This window comes from Cetorhinus maximus, chromosome 10, assembly GCF_964194155.1.
Source record: "Cetorhinus maximus chromosome 10, sCetMax3.hap1.1, whole genome shotgun sequence".
Lineage (NCBI taxonomy): Eukaryota > Metazoa > Chordata > Chondrichthyes > Lamniformes > Cetorhinidae > Cetorhinus > Cetorhinus maximus.
This window is the reverse complement of record NC_135888.1, coordinates 14,972,881-14,992,767: the sequence shown is the minus strand read 5'-3', so window position 1 is coordinate 14,992,767 and position 19,887 is coordinate 14,972,881. Positions and strand designations below refer to the sequence as shown.

Genomic DNA, 19,887 nt, shown 5'->3' with positions numbered 1-19,887 from the left:
TGTTGTAGATGTTCTTCTTCACTGCCAGAAGGTCAAACCGATCATTGACCTGGTACATAAAATAATCAGCACCGATTGGTCTATTACTGATTATCTGCTGCCAATCACTTCACGTTTGTACATGTTAATTCAAAGGTAAAATTTTTATTAATGTTTTTATGAAACTAAGGGTGCTAAGAATACGTTTTTAGTTGGTATTTATCTGTATTTGCCTGTAAAACTATATAGTACAGCGATAGTGTTGTCTCGACATGATCAAAATTTTGGAAATGAAACCAAAGATGACTGCCAAATTGCTTCAGTATTAGTGACTACAATTTTGAGGTATTGTGCTCTTCAGCTAAGAACCCCATTGCCCATGGATCAACATAAGATCTCAATTTTGTAAAAGCTGTTTGCATCTTCTGATTCGACAACAGAATTGTTCACATAGCGTTCTCTTATGTTTATGCTCTCCAGTGCTAGATAGATTAGTCAGTAATTTCAATGTCTAGATTTGTAATAGAAAATGTGATTTATTTTTATTTTTGTGCTAATTCTTTTTGTGCTTGCTGCAGACTTAGTTCAGTGCTAAACCCTCCAACTGACGTGATTGCTTCCTGTGTAAACACCCTAACTGTTCTGGCCACTCGGATGCCAGCCAAGGTAAAGTGTGATGAGAATAATCAGTGTTGGGACAACGACTTTGTGATAGAGTACTTTCTTAAGGAAGCCATGGAATTTTTATTTTCTCCCATCTTTTTAGGTCTCCCTGCGCTGGCTGAGAGTGTGGGCAGGCTAACTGTTCCCAATCCTATGCAGTTCCATTCTTAAGTTAGCTGCTAAGAAGGGCATGGATTCAGCGGAGGTTGACTCGCTCTTTTCCTTTTATCCTCTTCTGTCCTTTCTGTGGGAAAGCTCTAAGCTTCTATTTGGCAACCTCCTTCTGATACCACAGGTGAGATTAGCAACTCGCCATGTGAGGAACTGTGGATGTGAACTCATCTCCTGTGTTAGAATTTTGATTCTTTTGCACTCTTTTCTCATTCCACGACTAGATTGTTTCCAAAGCAGACTAGTCCTTTTTGATCTGAAATCTGCGCCTTTTTACTTTCTGACCACTGCAGTGCATGGACCTGGGAATTAACAAAATCCCAACTGCAGTTTGGCCACTGGATTAAGTATACCCTCTTTCATGTGCATTTTAAATAAACAGAAAATATTAACATACAGACTAGAGATTCAACAGGCTAAAATAACTAATCAGATTTAGTTAGGACTATAAAATACTCTGAATCGGGCTAATGTTTGAGTGCAAGATAATATGATTTATTATCTGTTGTTCATCTGAGCACTCACTAACGCTTTTCCAACAATGAGAGCAGCCTCTTAGAATAAAATGAGCCAAGTGTTGAAAACTGGAAGTGATGTTAACAGTCAGACTAGCCTTCTCATGGCACCAGTATATGGTCTTGAACTGTATCCTTCAGATAGGGAATTTCAAGTGAAATATAAGCCAAATAACGACAAAGCTCTTCTGTCTGAGCAGCCTTCAGAATCCAGCAAGAACAAAAGAATCTGCAGATATACCTTCATTTTACCTGCTTAATTTTTGTTGGGAGAAAACACATTTTAAAGATATTACCAAAAATTAAATGGAATAACAAATTGCAGCCCAAGTACAATCCATGGGTATCAATTAGCAGGATTTAACACACAACCATAACAAAACTGTACTTAAGTTTGGCATTGTGCAATGATAGAGAGTAATTTTTAGAGATTTACTTAAATCATTATACTGTAGGTATTCTGCTGTGAATTAATTACTTAGCTCAGATTTTGAGATAAATGTTTTTTAAGCTGCGCTTAACTTAATAACTTAAAGCATTTTCCTTCTGTTTGTTTGCCTTTGGATGCATTATTTGGTTAAATGTTGAAGTTTTCATTACGTTTATTGTGTATCTAACAGAAATGTATTACATTGACTTCTTTTCTCTACTTAGGTATGGGCAGATCTACAGCACACAGGCTTCTTACCGTACTCTGTAACACAAGTCACTGGGATTGCTCAGTCCCTCAGGTATTTGATTATAAATTCTGTTACAAATTTTGTCACAATGTAAAACGTAAGATACTGAAAAAAAGACTGATTGCTTTGGACTACTTACTGATTAAAGTGTGTTATATTTTCTAACTTTTTAAATGTCATTGTCACTCCTGTTACTTTCTTTGCTTGTCTTGTTATGATTGCTGTAGGGACTGTTAACTTTTTTAAAAAAAGAAATGTGAGCTTCCAGTTAATAGCTGAAAGGATGACATTTCACAATTGCACGTTTTACTGTAATAAACAAACTAAAAACACTTTTGACTAAATACTGCTTTTGTAGGCGTCCATACTTTAAACTACAGAACCCAAGTCTGTCTTGTCTTGGAGCTAAATAGGCAGTTTAAAGAACAACTGTTTACAATCTGACATTCTCAACATCTCTGTGGGACTTTAGAGACTACCAATCTAACCACTGTAAGAACAGAACAAGTGTGAACAGCCTGCACCATCTTCCCAGCAAAACAATCTGGGCCATCCCTAATCTTTAGCGGTCATGTCACCCGGACCTGATATCAGGCGGACTTCAAAACAGGACACAGCTGCCATCATTTTACCTTAAAAGATACAGTCCCAAAACATAACCACCTTATAAAACCTTAGAATTGTAACGACCTCTTGTGACCAGTAATGCTTTCTTCCTATGAAGACCTTGCTCTCAAAATGCCTAACTTTAAATTGAAGATTGCTGCTGATGGGAGGGCAAGGGTTGGGAAAGAATGCTTGGGTAGTTTGTGTGTATTAAATACTTAAAAATAAAATTTTAAAACCCTCTATGTATTAATTCTTTGCTAGATCAATTGTTAATTTTAAAACTAAAATTGGTAGTTTTTTGTAAGCCCAAAGATATTAGTAGATATGGGATAAAGGCTGGTATAAAGAGTTAGGTCACAGATCAGTCATGATCTCATTTAATGGCAGAAAAGGCTAGAGGAGCTAAATGGGAACTACTGTTCCTATGTTGTCAAATCTGGTTCACTTTGTACATGCACCCACTTTTGACCATCATCTTATACAAAATTACAGCAATGAGGCTGATCAAAATTGATGATGCAAGAAGTTGCAATAAAAGGAATGTTAAGAGGATGCAAGCTAATAACTATCATTGAGTGCTTGGAGAATAAAAAGGTTTGTGTTGCAGAATATAGACAGTATTAAAGATGCATTTAGGTTAGATTTTTAAAGCATTGTAAATAATATACATCTGAATGCAGAACCTTCAGAAGTAAGGATACTATGGATTCCCTTCATTTTACTATGATTGTTCTCTCGGAGCCTTCTTACTCCAGTCACTTCTGTAAGTGACTGAACAAATTTTCTTCCAGGGTCTGAAAGGTGTTGGATTATGATGCAAAGCTTATCTCTGTTATATTTTTGGGTGTTTTTTTGGAAGATTTCTTGTAGCTTTGGTCACTGCTTTGTGCTGGCTTTGAAGACTTGTGCCAACCTTGCACTGTGTCTTCTGTTTCTGTAGTCTTGATTCTTAAATACCCCTTTCCTTCACTCACCCACCCATCCTAATGGGCTTTTAAAACGTTTTCCTGCCCCTCATTCGACTTGCCTTTTACAGTCCTGTTGGGGAGGAGTGGTAAATTTCACACTCATTGAGGGCATGGTGAATGGTGTTGATTTGTTCTAGCAAGTTGCTTATTAACACTGCTGCTTTCGCCAGATTATTTGACAAATATTTTTGAGAAAGATTGCCTCTGAGTTGAATTTTATTGTAATATTGATGGGGGAAATGGACAGACACCAATCAACTTTCTTTTTCTTGAAGGGCTGAAGGAATGCAGGCTGGTAGTTATGGTAACCTGCTGTTGAACATTGAAAGACCACAGGGCGAGTACAGTGTCACAATGGCATTTCTCCGACTGGTTACAACACTTGTCAAGGTAAAGCTTCTCCTTAAATACGTGTTTAAATTGCTTAGTTTTTCCCTTGAAAATTAAATGATCTCTCAAAGTCAAAACTGTTTTGGAGATATAAAGAAGACTATAGTTAATGGTGTGTTGGAACATTTTCACTGCTGCCTGCTGAACATTGATATCAGTGCAACTCGGACAGATGACAAGCTTTTACTTTTCGTTCAACATCACTTGGGTTATTTTGCAGCAACTACCTCCCAGATCTGCCTCCCTTTCAACCTAAATCCAATAATTCAGTCCATCATGTTTTGAAACCCTTGAGAGGAGGGAGCTTAAAGAAAACAACCATAACTAAACTGTGTGGTAGTTGTTGCAAAATAAACTGCTGCAGTTGGTCCAAATTGGGGGAGGCGATGGTGTAGTGGTATTGTTGCTGAACTAGTAATCCAGAGACCCAGAGTAATGCCCGGGTTCGAAACCTGCCATGGCAGATGGTGGAATTTGAATTCAATAAAAATCTGGAATTAAAAGCCTAATGATGACCATGAAACCATTGTTGATTGTTGTGAAAACCCATCTGGTTCACTAATGCCCTTTAGTGGAGGAAATCTGCCGTCCTTACCTGGTCTGGCCTACATGTGACTCCAGAGCTACAGCAATGTGGTTGACTCGTAAATGCCCTCTGAACAAGAGCAGTTAGGGATGGGCAATAAATGCTGGCCTGGCCAGCGATGCCCACATGCCATGAATGAATAAAAAAGTAATAACCAGATGAGTGTGTGTAATCTGAATGCACAAACTTTTGTATTAATCACCATTACTGTTTGTTTGACTTCATAATTAAATATTTAATAATAAATAATTTCCATCTTTTAACTATCCAAGTAAATTTATGTGACACTATCAAAGACACAATGGGCTGTAACTTCTGAGATCTAGAGCAGTGTAACTGGGAGGTGGGAGGGGCGGGGTATATGATGTTTTTCACTAATTTACGAGATCACGACAATATGGCAATATCACAAATCATTTTCAGTGCATACAGCAATGGTATAAGCGTTCAGTGTTTTCTCAGCAGCACGCTATTCAATAATGTCAAAATATAGGCTTGTAGAAAAGAGCGAGCTAGGTGATATGTGAATGTTTTAGAATTACTAGTGGTTTATGTTGATTTTTTTAAAAAGCACAGCAATATTAATGGCACTGCTAGAACTACCTTATGAATTCTGTAATACAATCCATTCTCCATAACTAAATTATAGATGGCACATATTTAATACCTAGATAAAACAATGGTAACACTGGTGTATAGGAAAAGTATATGTGGTTAAAATCATGGAATTGACTTCATAGGCTTGGCCTCTTCTTGGTCTTTCATTTTCTTAGTATCCTGCTTTGTTGTATCTGTCACTGCCACAGATACAATTAGATCTAAATAATCCAATTTAGTATATGCCTCGCATACATCATGTCACTATGGTGTTTTTGTACGTTCCAACAGGGGCAGCTGGGAAGTACTCAGAGTCGAGGTCTTCTGCCTTGTGTGGTCTTTGTTTTGAAAGAGTTGCTGCCAACCTACCATAAATGGCGCTACAACATTTATGGCATACGAGAGGAAATTGGTAAGGATTCTTGTACGAATAGTTATGTAAACCTCCATTCCAATTAAGATAGAAGACTTATGTAGAACCTTGGTGTGTTTCTCAAACTCTCAAAGCATTCCATATATAAAGAATTAAATTGTGTAGTTATTGCTGTTATGCAAGTAGACACAACTGCCTTTTTGACACTCAGCAAGCTCCAGTTAACAGTAATGATCATTGATCTGTTTTTGGTGGTGATGAATGAGGCAGAAATATTGGACAGGGCAGTGGGAGAACTCCCTGCAAATAATGACATGAAAGCTTCAATAGTCAACTGAGCCAGCAGAGCAGTCAGACAAAGCCTTGGCTTGATATCTTCTCTGATAGATGGTGGCTCTGACAATGTGTGTTTCTTCAATAATTTATTGCGGTGCCAACATAAAATATGTTGTCAAGTTCGGGAGTTGGGTTTTTGACATGAGTGAGAATGCTGCTTTTTGAGCCTAGCTGACATTACCTATTTAATCTATTGGCACATTTAAAGTATGTGCATATGCATTAGTGCCATGGGGGTTACTGCCATATTCAAGTTGCTCTATGTGGCACGCATTATTTATTGTCTTGGACTCTGCTCCTTAAAAAAGTACTAAGTTTGTAATGTCCTGGAAATGGAAGTAACTTGGTAGTTTGAATATTTACATGAATTGCCCATAGTAACAACTATTCTTTAATGGTATGGCTTAAATAAGTGATATATAAGTAAGTTGTATTCATTTCCATTTTTAAAATCTAAATTCACTATCATGTCTATTTTGATGCGCACTTTTAATAGTACACTATTAATTTTAACTGTTGCAGCATATAGTTGTACCTGTGTGGTCTGGCTTACCTGTGATTCCGCATTTTCTGACTCTTGTATGGGAAAGCCCATCAGAGAACTACTTCCATGAGTGAAGCTCATAAATTTTCATTTCTTCAGCACCACAAGAGTTATGTTCCTCTTACCAGTCCCATTGGTACCAAATAAATTATTTTATTAATCCATTAGGCATGCTGCGAAACCATGGTAATTGCCTATCACAGCAGAGTTCATGCATTGCTTGGAGATCTTTTCAGTGTGCAGAGTAGAAAAGCAATTGTTATTCCAAATAATTAACTTTTTGTTCAGGACTATTGTCAACAATATTGGAGTATGTTTCAATAGGGAATAGTGGTCTCAGCCTAAACATGCCACATGCACGCTTCTTGATTTGAAGTTGCTGATTGAAGTTCAGACACTTTCCAACATAAATAATGGGGAAAACCGCAAGAATGATAGTTCTACTAAAGTTGGGTGGATATTAGTTTTAGTAGTGCATTTACTGAATGGACACTTGAGATAATTTTGTTTCCTAATGACCAAAGTTCCCTTTAAAATGTAATTGTTGAGTGACTTTTTTTTCCTCAGTGCGCAGTCCCTATGCATTTTTGTGCACGTGCACATTTTTCACAGGGAAAGGCCTGTGCGGTACCACACCCATTCAGCTTCCAATGACGTTTATTTGCTTTCTCGCCCTGGAGAGCAAGAGAAAAAAAGAACGATGCAGTTCACTTCGGCAATATCTTGGCAGGCTGTGAAACTTGGTTCAAGCATAACAACAACAACTTGCATTTGTTAAGTACCTTTCATATAGTAAAACATCCCAAGCTGCTTTACAGGAACTGTACCCAAAAAAGTTGAAATTTGACCAAACAAGGAGGTATTGGGATAGATAAGGAACATCTTAAAGGAAGAAAGAGAGGTAATATGTCCCTTCCCAACACTTGCTTTACATTTTCGTCAGATTGTAGGTTCCATAAATTAACTCTCTGATCTGACATTTACAATTCATAAAATCCAGTGGATGGGTGTAAACCGTCTTGGGCAACAAAATATTCTCATCGTTGCGCTATCCACTAGAAGACTGGACATCTACCACACTTGTCTGACATCTTCACAAGCTGGAAAATCACTGCACTGTCAAATCATTTAGTTCAGGCTAAAGCTACAAATGGACTGAACACTAACAATATGAAAACAGCTGAATATTATCACACCTAAGCACAACTTATTCCGATTCTATAAAATAAAGTTTTTAATTTGAGCCCTCTTCCAAACTCTTTAAAAAGGGTCTGTTGAGATTTTTTATGTAAGCGCAGGCCTTAACTCCCTGCAGCTGTTCCTGTCTCACCATTATATCCTTCCAATTGAGAAGGTATATAATAAAAGTAAAATACAGTGGATGCTGGAAATCTGAAACAAAAATAAAAATTGCTGGAAAAACTCAGCAGGTCTAACAGCATCTGTGGAGAGAAAGACAGAGTTAACGTTTCGAGTTTGTATGACTCTTCAGAACAGTGTGAGGATATAATAAAGTTGCACTGAATAACAGACAGCTGACAGGTCAAGTACTAAATGCACATCCCCATTTGCATTACATTAAAAGTGCAAAAAGCTGATCTTTTCACAAAAGGCAAGTGTCTGAACAAATTCCAAACTTTTTCTCATTCAACTGTTAATCTATATTAATTGTGCATCCAGAGTTAGTGAGACATATATGCCCCCCACCCCACCTCCCCCACCCAGCCTCCAGCCTTGCATGGCAACTCCCTCAGTGAAACATTATGCAGTTGCGAACCATTGTAAGCCGCTATTTTTTTGGTAATCAGAGGGAGATGGTTTTGGTGTAATTAGTGCGTGATAACTTTGATAATCTACATTGGCTCAGCTACCTCACCCCCCATGCACCAAAGACTAAAATATTCCTTTCAAAAAGCAGTTAGTAAAATCTCAATTTAAATTTTCCATATTTGGACTAATTAAAAAATTGTAAGGAAAGGTTTAACACAGGTATTTCATGACATGATGCGGGACAAAACTTTCCACCCATCACAAGGAACAACATTTCTACTGAGGGCTTCAGTTGAAGGGAAGTGGGCCAGAGGAAAGAAGTGAGCCAGAGGTAGATCCCAGATTGGACTTAAAATACTGGTTATTTAAATTAATGTCTGCCAACACATGTTCATATTGTTATGTAACCATGCCCCATAATTACTCTGGAAACAGGTTAAATATTAGAAACTGTGGGGAAAAAACAAATCGAGCAATATTTATCTTTGGTCCCTCCTAATTTTTGAAATTTTCATTCATTAAAATGAGCAATGTGAGCGTAGGTACCTGTATAAACAGTTGTGTGTGTTGTAATTTTAATCCATTTGCAATTTGTTCTTTTATCAATCTCATAGGTTGTCTGATTTTTGAACTTATTTATACCATCCTGCATCTGAATTCAGCGGAGGAATCACAGGGCAGGTATGGTGCAAGGTTGCAGTCTAAATTTATTCTTTGGGAGGGCTGATTAGAGGGAAGACATTGTTTTATACAAAGCTTGACATTTTTCTTTCTTCCATTTAGTAACTCACTTAGTCTTCAGACTTTGTGCACCAAGTTTTTGGCAAATACAGAAGCTGGGCAGGCCATCATAAATATTATGGCTGTTGGGGTGGACACCATTGATGTGGTAATGGCAGCGCAACCCAGCAGGTATGTTGTGAGATGAATTTGGTTAGGCAAGGTGTAGTTTAAATGAACTCCAATCAACTTCCTTTGCACTTTCAGCCCAGCGTTTTTATTGCCCATCCTTAATTGCCCTTGAGAAGGTGGTGGTGAGCTGCCCTTGAACCGTTGCAGTCCATTTACATACACCGTAGGTGCTGCTAGGGAGGATTCTACTGATCAACGTCACTAGAAAGCTTTATAAATGCTGTACAATATAAAATACCTGCATTCATAAAATTTTGTGAAAGGTTAAATGGTAGGTTGTGTGTGAGGGGTGGCATTTAATTGGTTCATATAAAACCTGTCACACTTGGTAAACTTCAAATAATCTGCTACATGTAGGTGATTGTTTAGATTTTTTTCGATTTGATGTCCACCTAAATGCGCGGCACATCAAGTGATGAATAGATAATTTTATAACCTTTTCCTGTCATTATTGGCCTTATACTCTCAGGTTATATATAGCGCATGTTGGATGCAAAGCAAAACCTTTTCTCTTTCCATCAGCAGTAATTACATCTTAGAAAAGTAGTTGTTGATGTTTTATTAGGCAGTTCTGTTTTTCTAGTTGTCTTTGTTGTTTCACTGAACATGTTTGCAAGATTTTAGAGCTAATTGGTAGACATTTTTAAACTATAAACTCATGCTCACTAGGAACTCTATTGAGACTACCCAAACGCATTTCACACGGGAGTCTTATTTTTGACCAAGAAAAGAAAATCTTGGGATTACTCCCATTGTTGTGCACTTAATTAATTAATTAGGGGGAGCAAGTAAGTTAGATTAAAGCATTGCTTAAAAATGGTGTAAAAGGGAGGAGTTCAGGTTGCTGGAACATTGAAAGGTTGTCATGAAAGTATAATAACTCATAATATTATTGTGATTTATTGTAAAAGTAGGTTAATAGTGGGGTTTGGATAGTTTCTCTATGTTTGTGTGTAGGAATTAATTGAATTGGAGACAGCTGGTCTGGAGGCTTTGACTCATCAAAAGAAACTAGGTTTGAAATGTTAAATACATAAACATGACTGAAGTCTTAGGATGTAAGTTGAGGAGATTTTGCATTTTTAGAGAAATCAGGGCAGTTTGAATTTCAAAGAGATGGTAGAGTGTTTATACCTAGCCAGAGAAGCTAGGCCAAGCAGTGTGTTTATTTTTTCCCCGAAGGTTACTGACAATATTAGCACCATGAAAAGATTTATATTATAAGAAAGGTAAAGTTCCAGAGACATATGGGAACAATGGGATTTACGTTTAAAAGGGAGAAACATGTATAAAGGAGAATGAGGCAATGTGTCAGGGAAAGCATTGTAAGGTCTAACAGAAGTGTGAGAAGCCTCCAGTATTTGTGCATGAAGCCTGCTGTCTACAGAAACTGAAGCTGGGAAAAGCCACTTTGAATTCTGCTGTCCAGGGCACTGTGTTGACTTGCCTAGGTTTGTTAAAAATCTATTGTTTTTTTACTATTGCCTTAACTGGGGTGTAACTGGAAACCAGATTAATCAGGGGTTTTAGGAGTTGTTATAGTAGTCATTTGTAGACCTGTGTGTGTTCTTGAAATCTTTTCTTTTGTTAACACATGTTTAATTTAGTTTTCTAAAAAATCTCTGAAGTCTTGGTGGACTTATTACTTCTGAATTCGGGGCACGCATCTCGAAATAAATATAAATTGCAAAACTGTTGTGATAGCGTGATCAAGTTTCCCTTGTGGATTTGATCCGCCTGGCACACATCATCTGCCGTGTCATAACAAAGATGTTTTGGGATGGGGAAGCTATTCCTGCTGGATGGGCTTCACCTAAAATGATAGATGTGGATGATTTAAATTAGGCAAGGGAAAGGTAAAGAAGCAAACTAAAAAGAAAGTAAATGGATGCCTGTGAGAAAAAAATGATGTATTCATCATTAACAATAACAAGTTGCACTTAAAGAAAGCATTTATATAGCACCTTTCACGACCACCGAACATCACAAAGCACATTCCAGCCAGTGAAATACTTAGGAGTGCAGTCATTGTTCTAATGTAGGAAGCGCTGCTCCCCCAAATAGCAAATTGATAATAATGGATAATCTGTTTTGTGTGCTGTTGATTGAGGGTTAAATATTGGCCAGGCCACTGGAGATAACTCCCCTGTTCTTCTTTGAGATAGTACAATGGGGAGGGAGCAGATGGGGCGTCGGTTTAATGTCTCACCTGAAAGATGGCACCTCCGATAGTGCATCAGTTTCTCAGTACTGCATTGGAATGGCAGCCTTGATTTTTGTGCTCAATTCCTGGATTTATTAATATCTTTAAGGTCGAAACATTTCAAAGTATTTAAAATAAGCATAATCAGGCAAAAAAAATGGCATTGAGCCAAAGAAAGGAACTATCAGGGGGATGATAACATAAGAACATAAGAACTAGGAGCAGGAGTGGGCAATTCAGCCCCTCGAGTCTGCCCCACCATTCAATACGATCATGGCTGATCTCATTTCGGCCTCAACTCCAATTTCCCACCCTCTCCCCATAACCTTTCAACCTGTTACTAATTAAAAATATGTCTATCTCCTCAAATTTATTCAGCGTCCCGGCATCCACTGCACTCTGAGGTAGTGAATTCCACAGATTCACAACTCTTTGAGAAAAGTAATTCCTCCTCATCTCTGATTTAAATCTACCACCCCTTAGCCTAAAACAATGGGCTCTTGTTCTAGAATGCCCCACAAGGGGAAACATCCGCTCCGCGTCTACTTTGTCTATCCCCTGTAGGATCTTTTATACCTCAATTAGATCTCCTCTCATCTTTCTAAACTCTTGCGAGCGTAGGCCTAAACTGCTCAATCTCTCCTCATAAGATAAGCCCTGCATCTGTGGAATCAATTTAGTGAACCTCCTATGAACTGCCTCCAAGGCAACTACATCCATCCTCAAGTAAGGGGACCAAAACTGTGCACAGTACTCCAGGTGCGGTCTCACCAATGCCTTGTACAATTGCAACAACACTTCCCTATTTTTATACTCCATTCCTTTAGCAATAAATGCTAAAATTCCATTTGCCTTCCTTATTACCTGCATGCTAGCTTTCAGCGATTCATGCATGAGGACCTAGATCCCCCTCATTAAAAAAAAACAAGGTCAAAGAAGTAGTTTTATGGAGGATCTTAAAGGAGGAGGGAGAGGTGAGAGGTTTAGAGAGGGTTTAGATTCAACAATATTCCATTCAGCAATTCCCTTCCTTAAAGCTCTCTGACTACCCACTTGTTTATCCTCCTTTAAGACCCTATTTAAAACTTAAAAACAAAAAGCTAAAAGCTACTGCGGATGCTGGAAATCCAAAACAAAAACAGAATTACCTGGAAAAACTCAGCAGGTCTGGCAGCATCGGCGGAGAAGAAATCAGTTAACGTTTCGAACTTAAAACTTATCTCTTTGACTAATATTTTAAAACTTATCTCTTTGACTAATATTTTAGTCACATGTCCCAATATCTCCTCCTTTGGCCCATTGCTAGTTTTGGTCCAAATGTACTTCTATAGAGCTCCTTAGGCCTTTTTCCTACATTAAATGCACCATACAAATGCAAGTTGTTGTAGATGCTTGTACATTTTACTGCAGCTTATTACAGTCATCATATGGTAATTAAAAGTTAATGCTGGGGTATTAATATTTTTGTAGGTTAGAGAAAACTTTTAGTGATTTTGATTCAAAGTTATGGGGTATTGAAGGTATAACATTAAAGACTGTGGCAATGATTGTATTTTAAGAACTGAAATATAGAGACTGCTTGCACTATGTTGCATAGCTATACTGCTTTGTCTTTGATGCCGAAGACTGATGCATTGTACTAAAAGACTACCACATATAAATAAATGAGTAAAAGAATAAAGTCATTAGTTACTGATATGTTATCTCTTGAAAGAATATTGCAAATATGAAACTTTTACCCTTTCCTAATGATGAGTATTTATATATCTGCTTGTTTTGCTGATTTGTAAATATAAATTTTATCTAACTTCTTTTTTTCCCGCTTCTATTCTCAAAACAACTGCCAAAACTGTATATGCAGCAGTGGATCTGAAGGATCAGGTCAGACCCTCATTCAGACAATCAAGTTAGCATTTTCTATAACTAACAATGTCATCAAACTGAAACCATCATCAGAAATGGTCTCGCCGTTGGAGCAGGCCCTAACACAACATGGTATGTAATTATCATGGGAAGCAATGAATAATCAGAAGTAAAATTTTACGAATACAATGGAATTGTTACTGCTGTTAATATTTTGCAATGGTTTTTAACCTGTTCTTAGTTGCCTGTTGTGACACACCAGATACTCATTGGTAAAGTAGTAATACTAGGGAAGCATTAAGTGATGCATTTGGGTTTACAGAAGGACTGCAATTAACCAATTACAAATCAGAATAGAAAGATGGAATTCATTTATTGCACTGGCAGATGTTAACTGTATATCAGTTGCATTTAATTATATGCAGGTGGAGGTCATTAATTGGGGCTTCACTTGAGCAAATATAAGGAGACACTTACTGAAACTGTGGTGTGGTTGAGTTAGGAGGTGTAGGCTTGTAATGTTTGACTTTGTAAATAAATGTAAGACTGAGTAAAGACTGGTTTCAGTATCATCCTTCAACAACTAGCTTTCCAGAATGGAGCAGTAGATGTTCCTTCTGTTGACATTGTGTTGAAATGGGCAAACTACTTTTGAATTTGGTGGGATTATTGAGTATTGTTTGTCCAGAGAAATATTATTTAAATACTTATCAGGAGCATGCATTGACCAGTTTGTCAAAATTACTTAATTTCTAAATGCTTAATGAAATGGTTACTGGAATAAACATCAAATAGGAATGTTGTGTCCAATGGGTTGTTACCATTGACTTTGATTTCCATCGACCCACGTCCCCTCCATGGAATGATGTCTTCTATTTTGGAGCTATGAGAAAGCATATTTCAGCTTGTGCCGTGAATTGTGCTTTCTGCTACTGTAAGTGTGATAGTTGTATATTCTTCCATGGCATCTTTCCAGCTGGCTGAGGAACACCTGTTTTTGAAAGTGGATACAGACAAGTTTAAAAACTAACACCTTTTAAATTAACTGGGTGACTTGACATATTAGAAATCAAAGATTAAGTAATATTTTGGAAAAAGAGGCAGTATACCTAGAAGCTAAAGACATTGATGGTAAAGACTCTTCTGTCCATTTTTTTCAACAGAGAGCGGCAGTTTGCAAAGATATGAGGGAGAAGGAAAGGATTGTCCACAATGTGGACGTGAGCAGAATTGATCTTTCTATTGGCTGATCATAGTTTGCTTGCTCTTTATTCCCATCCAATCATCACTGATGCTATGGAAAATTAACAAATAGTGAACCTTTTGTTGTAATCCTTCTGTAAAGTCTGGTGGCACCAATATGATTTTAACTCAGCTCTTAAAAGTGAGTTAATATTACAGCTGTTTTTTTTTTTGACTTTTGATTTTGTTTTATATTCATGTTAACTATTTCAGGTACACACGGTAATAATTTGATAGCCGTTTTGGCGAAGTATATATACCACAGACATGATCCTGCACTGCCACGCCTTGCTATCCAGCTCCTGAAGAGACTTGCCATGGTAGGTTATATTTTAAAGTTTATGCATCTCAAATTTGATCTCTGGCCTGTGGAGGTAGCTGATCTCAGTAGAAACACTAGTATTGGTTTCTGAATTCCTGGGGTTGGCAGGGGAAAATCAACCAAATGTTCTCACTCCCGATTGCTGACCAAACACTGCTGGAAGTGTGCCAGTATGCATATTGGCTAAGAGCGGCATTAGCACATCTGTGGTTCATAGCCTGCTGGCACTTAGTATCTAGATTTGTGTATCAAGAATGATGACTTGACCAAGGCATTGAGAGATAACCGGTACAACAAAGGAGATGCGTGGAGAAAAATTAGGTTTATGTTGCAAATGTGTGGGAATGTTAACTGAGTGTTTTAACTTGGAGCACTTATGTTTCATGCTCCTTAAACACTTTGTCTTACAAAATGGAATTACATTTTTGTCACTCAAGAACATAAGGAATAGACCGTGCGGCACCTCAAGCCTGCTTGGCCATTCAGTATGATCTTGGCTGATCATCTGGCTGAACTCCACATTCCTGGCTACTCCCCATATCCCTTGATTCTCTGAGACGCCAAAAATCTATCTCAGCCTTGAATATATTTAATGATGTAGCACTCACAACCCTCTAGTGAAGAAATTTCTCTTCAACTCAGTCCTAAATTATCGACCCCTTATCCTGATACTATGCCCCAAACAGCCTGTCTCCCCCCACTGGAGCCCCTACAGAATTGTGTACTTTTCAGTGAGATCACCTCTCATTCATCTAAACTCCAGCGCATATAGGCCCAATTTACTCAGCCTCTTCTCATAGGATCCCTCATCCCAGAAACCAATCTAGGGAACCTTTCTGTACTACCACCAGTGCACGTATATCCTGCCTCTGATATGGAGACCAAAATTACGCACAGCATTCCAGGTGAGGTAGCACCAAAGCCCTGTACAATTGTAGCAAGACTTCTTTATTCCTATACCCCAATCCCTTTGCAATAAAGGCCAACAAGCCATTTGCCTTCCTAATTGCTTGCTGCACCTGCATTCTAGCTTTGTACACCTAAGTCTCTTTGAGTATGAACATTTGAAAAAATATTTTACTTTTCTATTCTTGCAAGCAAAGTGAATAACCTCACACTTCTGCACATTGTACTGTAACTGCAACTGTTACTCATTTAACCCATCAATCTCTTTGAGGCCACTTGTGCTTTCACGTCATACAATTCCCATCAAGCTTTGTATCATCAATAAACATGGCTACATTACTCTTGGTTTCTTAGTATAAATCATCAATATAGATTGTAAATAGCTGAAGCCAGGCACTGCTGCTTGCAGCACTCCACAACTTGTTAACCTAAAAAGCCCCATTTATCCCTAATCCCTGCTTCCTGTCCATTAACCAATCCTCCATTCATACTAATATGCTTATTAACCTTTTGTGTGGCATCTTATCAAATGCCTTTTGAAAATCCAAGTATGCTACATTCACTGAACCCACCCTTGCTGCCCCCTTTGTCCACCCTAAGCACGTCAAACATTATTCCCCGTTTGTAAAACTATGTTGACTAAAGTGCATTGTTAAGACTTCCTTAATAATAGGTTCCAGCATTTTCCTGATGACTTATGTCAGACTAGCTGGCTTGTAGCTCCTCTTCTTTTCTCTCCCACTTTTCTTGAATAGTGGTATTACATTTCTTAACTTCCAAACTGCTAGGCCCATTCTAGAAAATAGGTAATTTTGGAAAATCATAACCAGTACGTCCACTCTCTTTTAGAACCCGAGGATGTAGACCATTAGATCCTGGGAAGCAATGTCATTTTGGGACGTTGTAATACTCCAATGTGAAGATCACAGTAATTTTCCTATCTCATTTTGATGAGTTTCAGTGCCATAATCCAGATTCAAAAATTAAATCTGCAGAAACAGATTTGTTGAGCTACTCTGTTTTGCACTAGTGATGTATCTTTTAATGGTAATTTGAAATTGTACATTAGATTTGTGTACACTGGGTTGGACCAGATCTATGGCCAGGCTCCAGTTCTGAGTCATGGTATCAGTTGGGGCTAAAGGCAGCCTCTGGGTCAAGATTTGGTGGATGAGGGGTTGAGGGGCGTAGGGTACAGACAGCTGTTTCAAATTGTTCAAAATACGTTATTGAGATTTGTCACATCTGAATGATGATGATAATGCCTCACAATTGCTCTCCAACATCCATCATTCTGTTTTCAACCAGTTGGTAACTGTAGTGAGACAGTCAGAGGAGTGAATGAGGAAGAGGAATGTGTAATGCCAGTGTGGAAGCTCTGTTTACAATTCCTCTGTCAGTCTCTGCCAGCAGTGTGGTTTGAGTAGATGTTGCTTTGAGTCCCACCTCTGGGTTGTTGCTGAGTTGGACCTTCTTTATCAAGGCATAAAGAGCTCCGATTTTGAGACTCAGCTCCCACTCCCACCCTAAATGGAATATGAGTATAGTTAAAAGGTCATAACTTTGACTTGTTGGTGTAAACTTGTTGAAGGTGATGTAATAGAGATCCAAAATCTCCAATAGTCAGTCAACTAACAGAATTTATCATTTTTATCTTTTTAAGTCATTTTTATTCTTGTCATGCCTTTGTGTACCATTTACCATAGTGTAATTATATAGCGTATGTAGAATATTAAATTTCCTCCACAAAGAGTATGCTTATAAAATGTTAAAAATTAAGGATGCCCTCTTAAAAGTAAACAATGAAATCCATTGAGGTGTAGCACGAAAGAAAAAGAACTTCTTCAATCTTGTGATTTAGAAGCCTGACGAAATAAGTAATTTTTTTGAAAGGGTCTGAACCGAACATCCCATGATCCCAGCTAAAGCTGAGCAAATGGTGAGAAGACATTACTTGGGGGGGTGGATAAGTTAATGATAGTACAGTAGAGAAGGGTTATAAAAATATGCATTGAAACATTTATGTTATACTTTCCAGGTGGCTCCAATGTCAGTGTATGCCTGCCTTGGAAGTGATGCTGCAGCAATACGTGATGCATTTCTTAATAGACTGCAGAGCAAGACAGAGGTGCTTGTTTTCTTATTTTGCAAGATGATAATGCCAATGCCCTATGCTACTGACTTGAATAAAAGCAAATATACAGTATATTTCAATTATAATTCTGAAGGGAAGTTTAAAGATAACTGTGCAAGCAAATAAGTTCCTCCAGCTGCTGTTAAAATGTCAAATAACATTTTCTGTGCTTCAGGACATGCGGATTAAGGTGATGATTCTGGAGTTTTTAACTGTTGCTGTGGAAACGCAGCCTGGCTTGATTGAGCTCTTCCTGAACCTGGAAGTGAAAGATGATGCAGTTGGGTCAAAGGTGAGAAATAAAAATTAACCTGTCAGTGGAGGGCTCACCTCAGTGCAACTAAAAGCTGAATGCCACATTGACCAAATTTAATTTTAAACTGATGGTTCTGTGACATGTATTCACAGGAGTTTATCCTGGGGGAATGGAGCTGTCTGCAGGTGGTACTGGAATTTATTGACTCCAAGCAACAAGGAAAATATTGGTGTCCCCCTCTCATCCATCGTGCTGCCATTGCTTTTTTGCATGCACTGTGGCAGGATCGCAGGGACAGTGCCATGACCGTTTTGCGAGCCAAGTATGTTCATTTTTAAAAAAATTATAAAGTGTTTTTGCCTTTTTGTAGCCCATAATCTATATTTTGACCCCACAACAGCTTTGTTGGTTTTATTTTAGTAATAAGGCCCAGAATGCAGAATTAGTTACCTTGATTAGACAGCTGTAGGATTGTGACACAATTTAATTATTTTCTCGAGGACTAAGAAAATAGTTCTTGTATTTGAGATTTGCAGTCTAACTATATAGCTAGCTATAAATGAGCTCCTGGCAAACAGAAGGGGCGTTTTACTGTAATCATACAATTAATAATCATGAGTTACACTGTGATAGCCTCTCTAAGCTAGGAAAGCAGGATTGTCTAGTTTCCACTACAAATGAACCTAATGTACTCCATGATCGATGGTGAGTACTGTTTCTCAATTCATCACGGGATGTGGGTGTCGCTGCAAAGGCCACCATTTATTGCCCATTCTCAGTTGCCCTTGAGCAAGTGGAGGTGAGCCTCCTTCTGGAACTGCTGCAATCCATGTGGTGAAGCTGCTCCCCTTTTTCTGTTAAATAGTGAGCTCCAGGATTTTGACCCAATGACAATGAAGGAACGGTGATATGTTTTCCATTGTCGGTGGTGTTCCTATGTGCCTACTACCCTTGCCCTTCTAGCTAACAGAGTTGCAGGTTTGGGAGGTGCACTTGAAGAAGCCTTGGCAAGTTGTTGCAGTGCGTTTTGTAGATGGTACACTGCGCTGCCACATTGCACCAGTGCTGGAGAGAGTGAATGTTAGCTGGATGGGTTACTGATCAAGCAAGTTGTTTTATTTTAAGTTGGAGCTGCACCATCAAGGAAGTGGAGAGTATTCCATTTATGATTTATGCCTTGAACAGAGTGATCAACTCTCTTGGGTGTGGTTGGTTGGGGGTGTGGCGGCGAATTAAGGAACACTTTAGAGTGGGGGACCATACGAGCAGGCAGGGTTGCTGGCGATTGGACAGCTGAGAGTAGTGTAAACATGCAGATGTGTTCTGCACGTGCACAAAATTTAAATGCCTGAAATATGGGAAAAACTCAGCAACATACAATGCGGGAGACAGGACAATCGTATCAATTGTGGGTCCCATAAAATCTGGGATGGTTGGTCAGCCTGGTCTTGAAGATGGTGGACAGGCTTTGGTAAATTAGGAAATGAGTCACTCATACAGAATACCCAGCATCTGATCTATTCTTGCAGCCACTATATTTATACAGCTGGTCCAGTTAAGTTCCTGGCTAATGGTGACTCCCAGAATGTTAGTGATATGGTATTTGGCGATGCTAATGCTGCTGAATGTCAAGGGAAGGCAGCTAGACACTTTTGCTGCAGATGATCATTGACTGATACTTTAGTAGCATGACTGCTGCTTGTCAATTATCAGTCCAAGCCTGGATGTTGCCCAGGATTTGCCATATGTGGGAATGACTGCTTCATTTTCTGAGGAATTGCAAATGGAACTGCAATGAGCTGCCCGGGCCCCTCCAAGAGAATGTCTCAGACACTGAGCTTAGCTTTGGAGACTTGGACTTGAAGCCC

At 38.5% G+C, this 19,887-nt stretch overlaps 1 protein-coding gene across 1 annotated transcript in view; it reads left to right on the top strand.

The window, feature by feature from the left end:
• The window catches only part of nup188 (nucleoporin 188), an 87,718-nt gene that overhangs the window by 31,917 nt on the left and 35,914 nt on the right, over window positions 1–19,887 (top strand). The window contains exons 17-28 of the mRNA XM_078550005.1: window positions 9–135; window positions 558–645; window positions 1,983–2,059; window positions 3,861–3,975; window positions 5,450–5,570; window positions 8,796–8,862; window positions 8,965–9,093; window positions 13,158–13,291; window positions 14,615–14,721; window positions 17,668–17,757; window positions 17,939–18,055; window positions 18,172–18,341. Of these exons, the coding sequence (XP_078406131.1) occupies window positions 9–135; window positions 558–645; window positions 1,983–2,059; window positions 3,861–3,975; window positions 5,450–5,570; window positions 8,796–8,862; window positions 8,965–9,093; window positions 13,158–13,291; window positions 14,615–14,721; window positions 17,668–17,757; window positions 17,939–18,055; window positions 18,172–18,341 (1,342 nt within the window). The remainder of the gene's footprint in view (window positions 1–8; window positions 136–557; window positions 646–1,982; window positions 2,060–3,860; window positions 3,976–5,449; window positions 5,571–8,795; window positions 8,863–8,964; window positions 9,094–13,157; window positions 13,292–14,614; window positions 14,722–17,667; window positions 17,758–17,938; window positions 18,056–18,171; window positions 18,342–19,887) is intronic.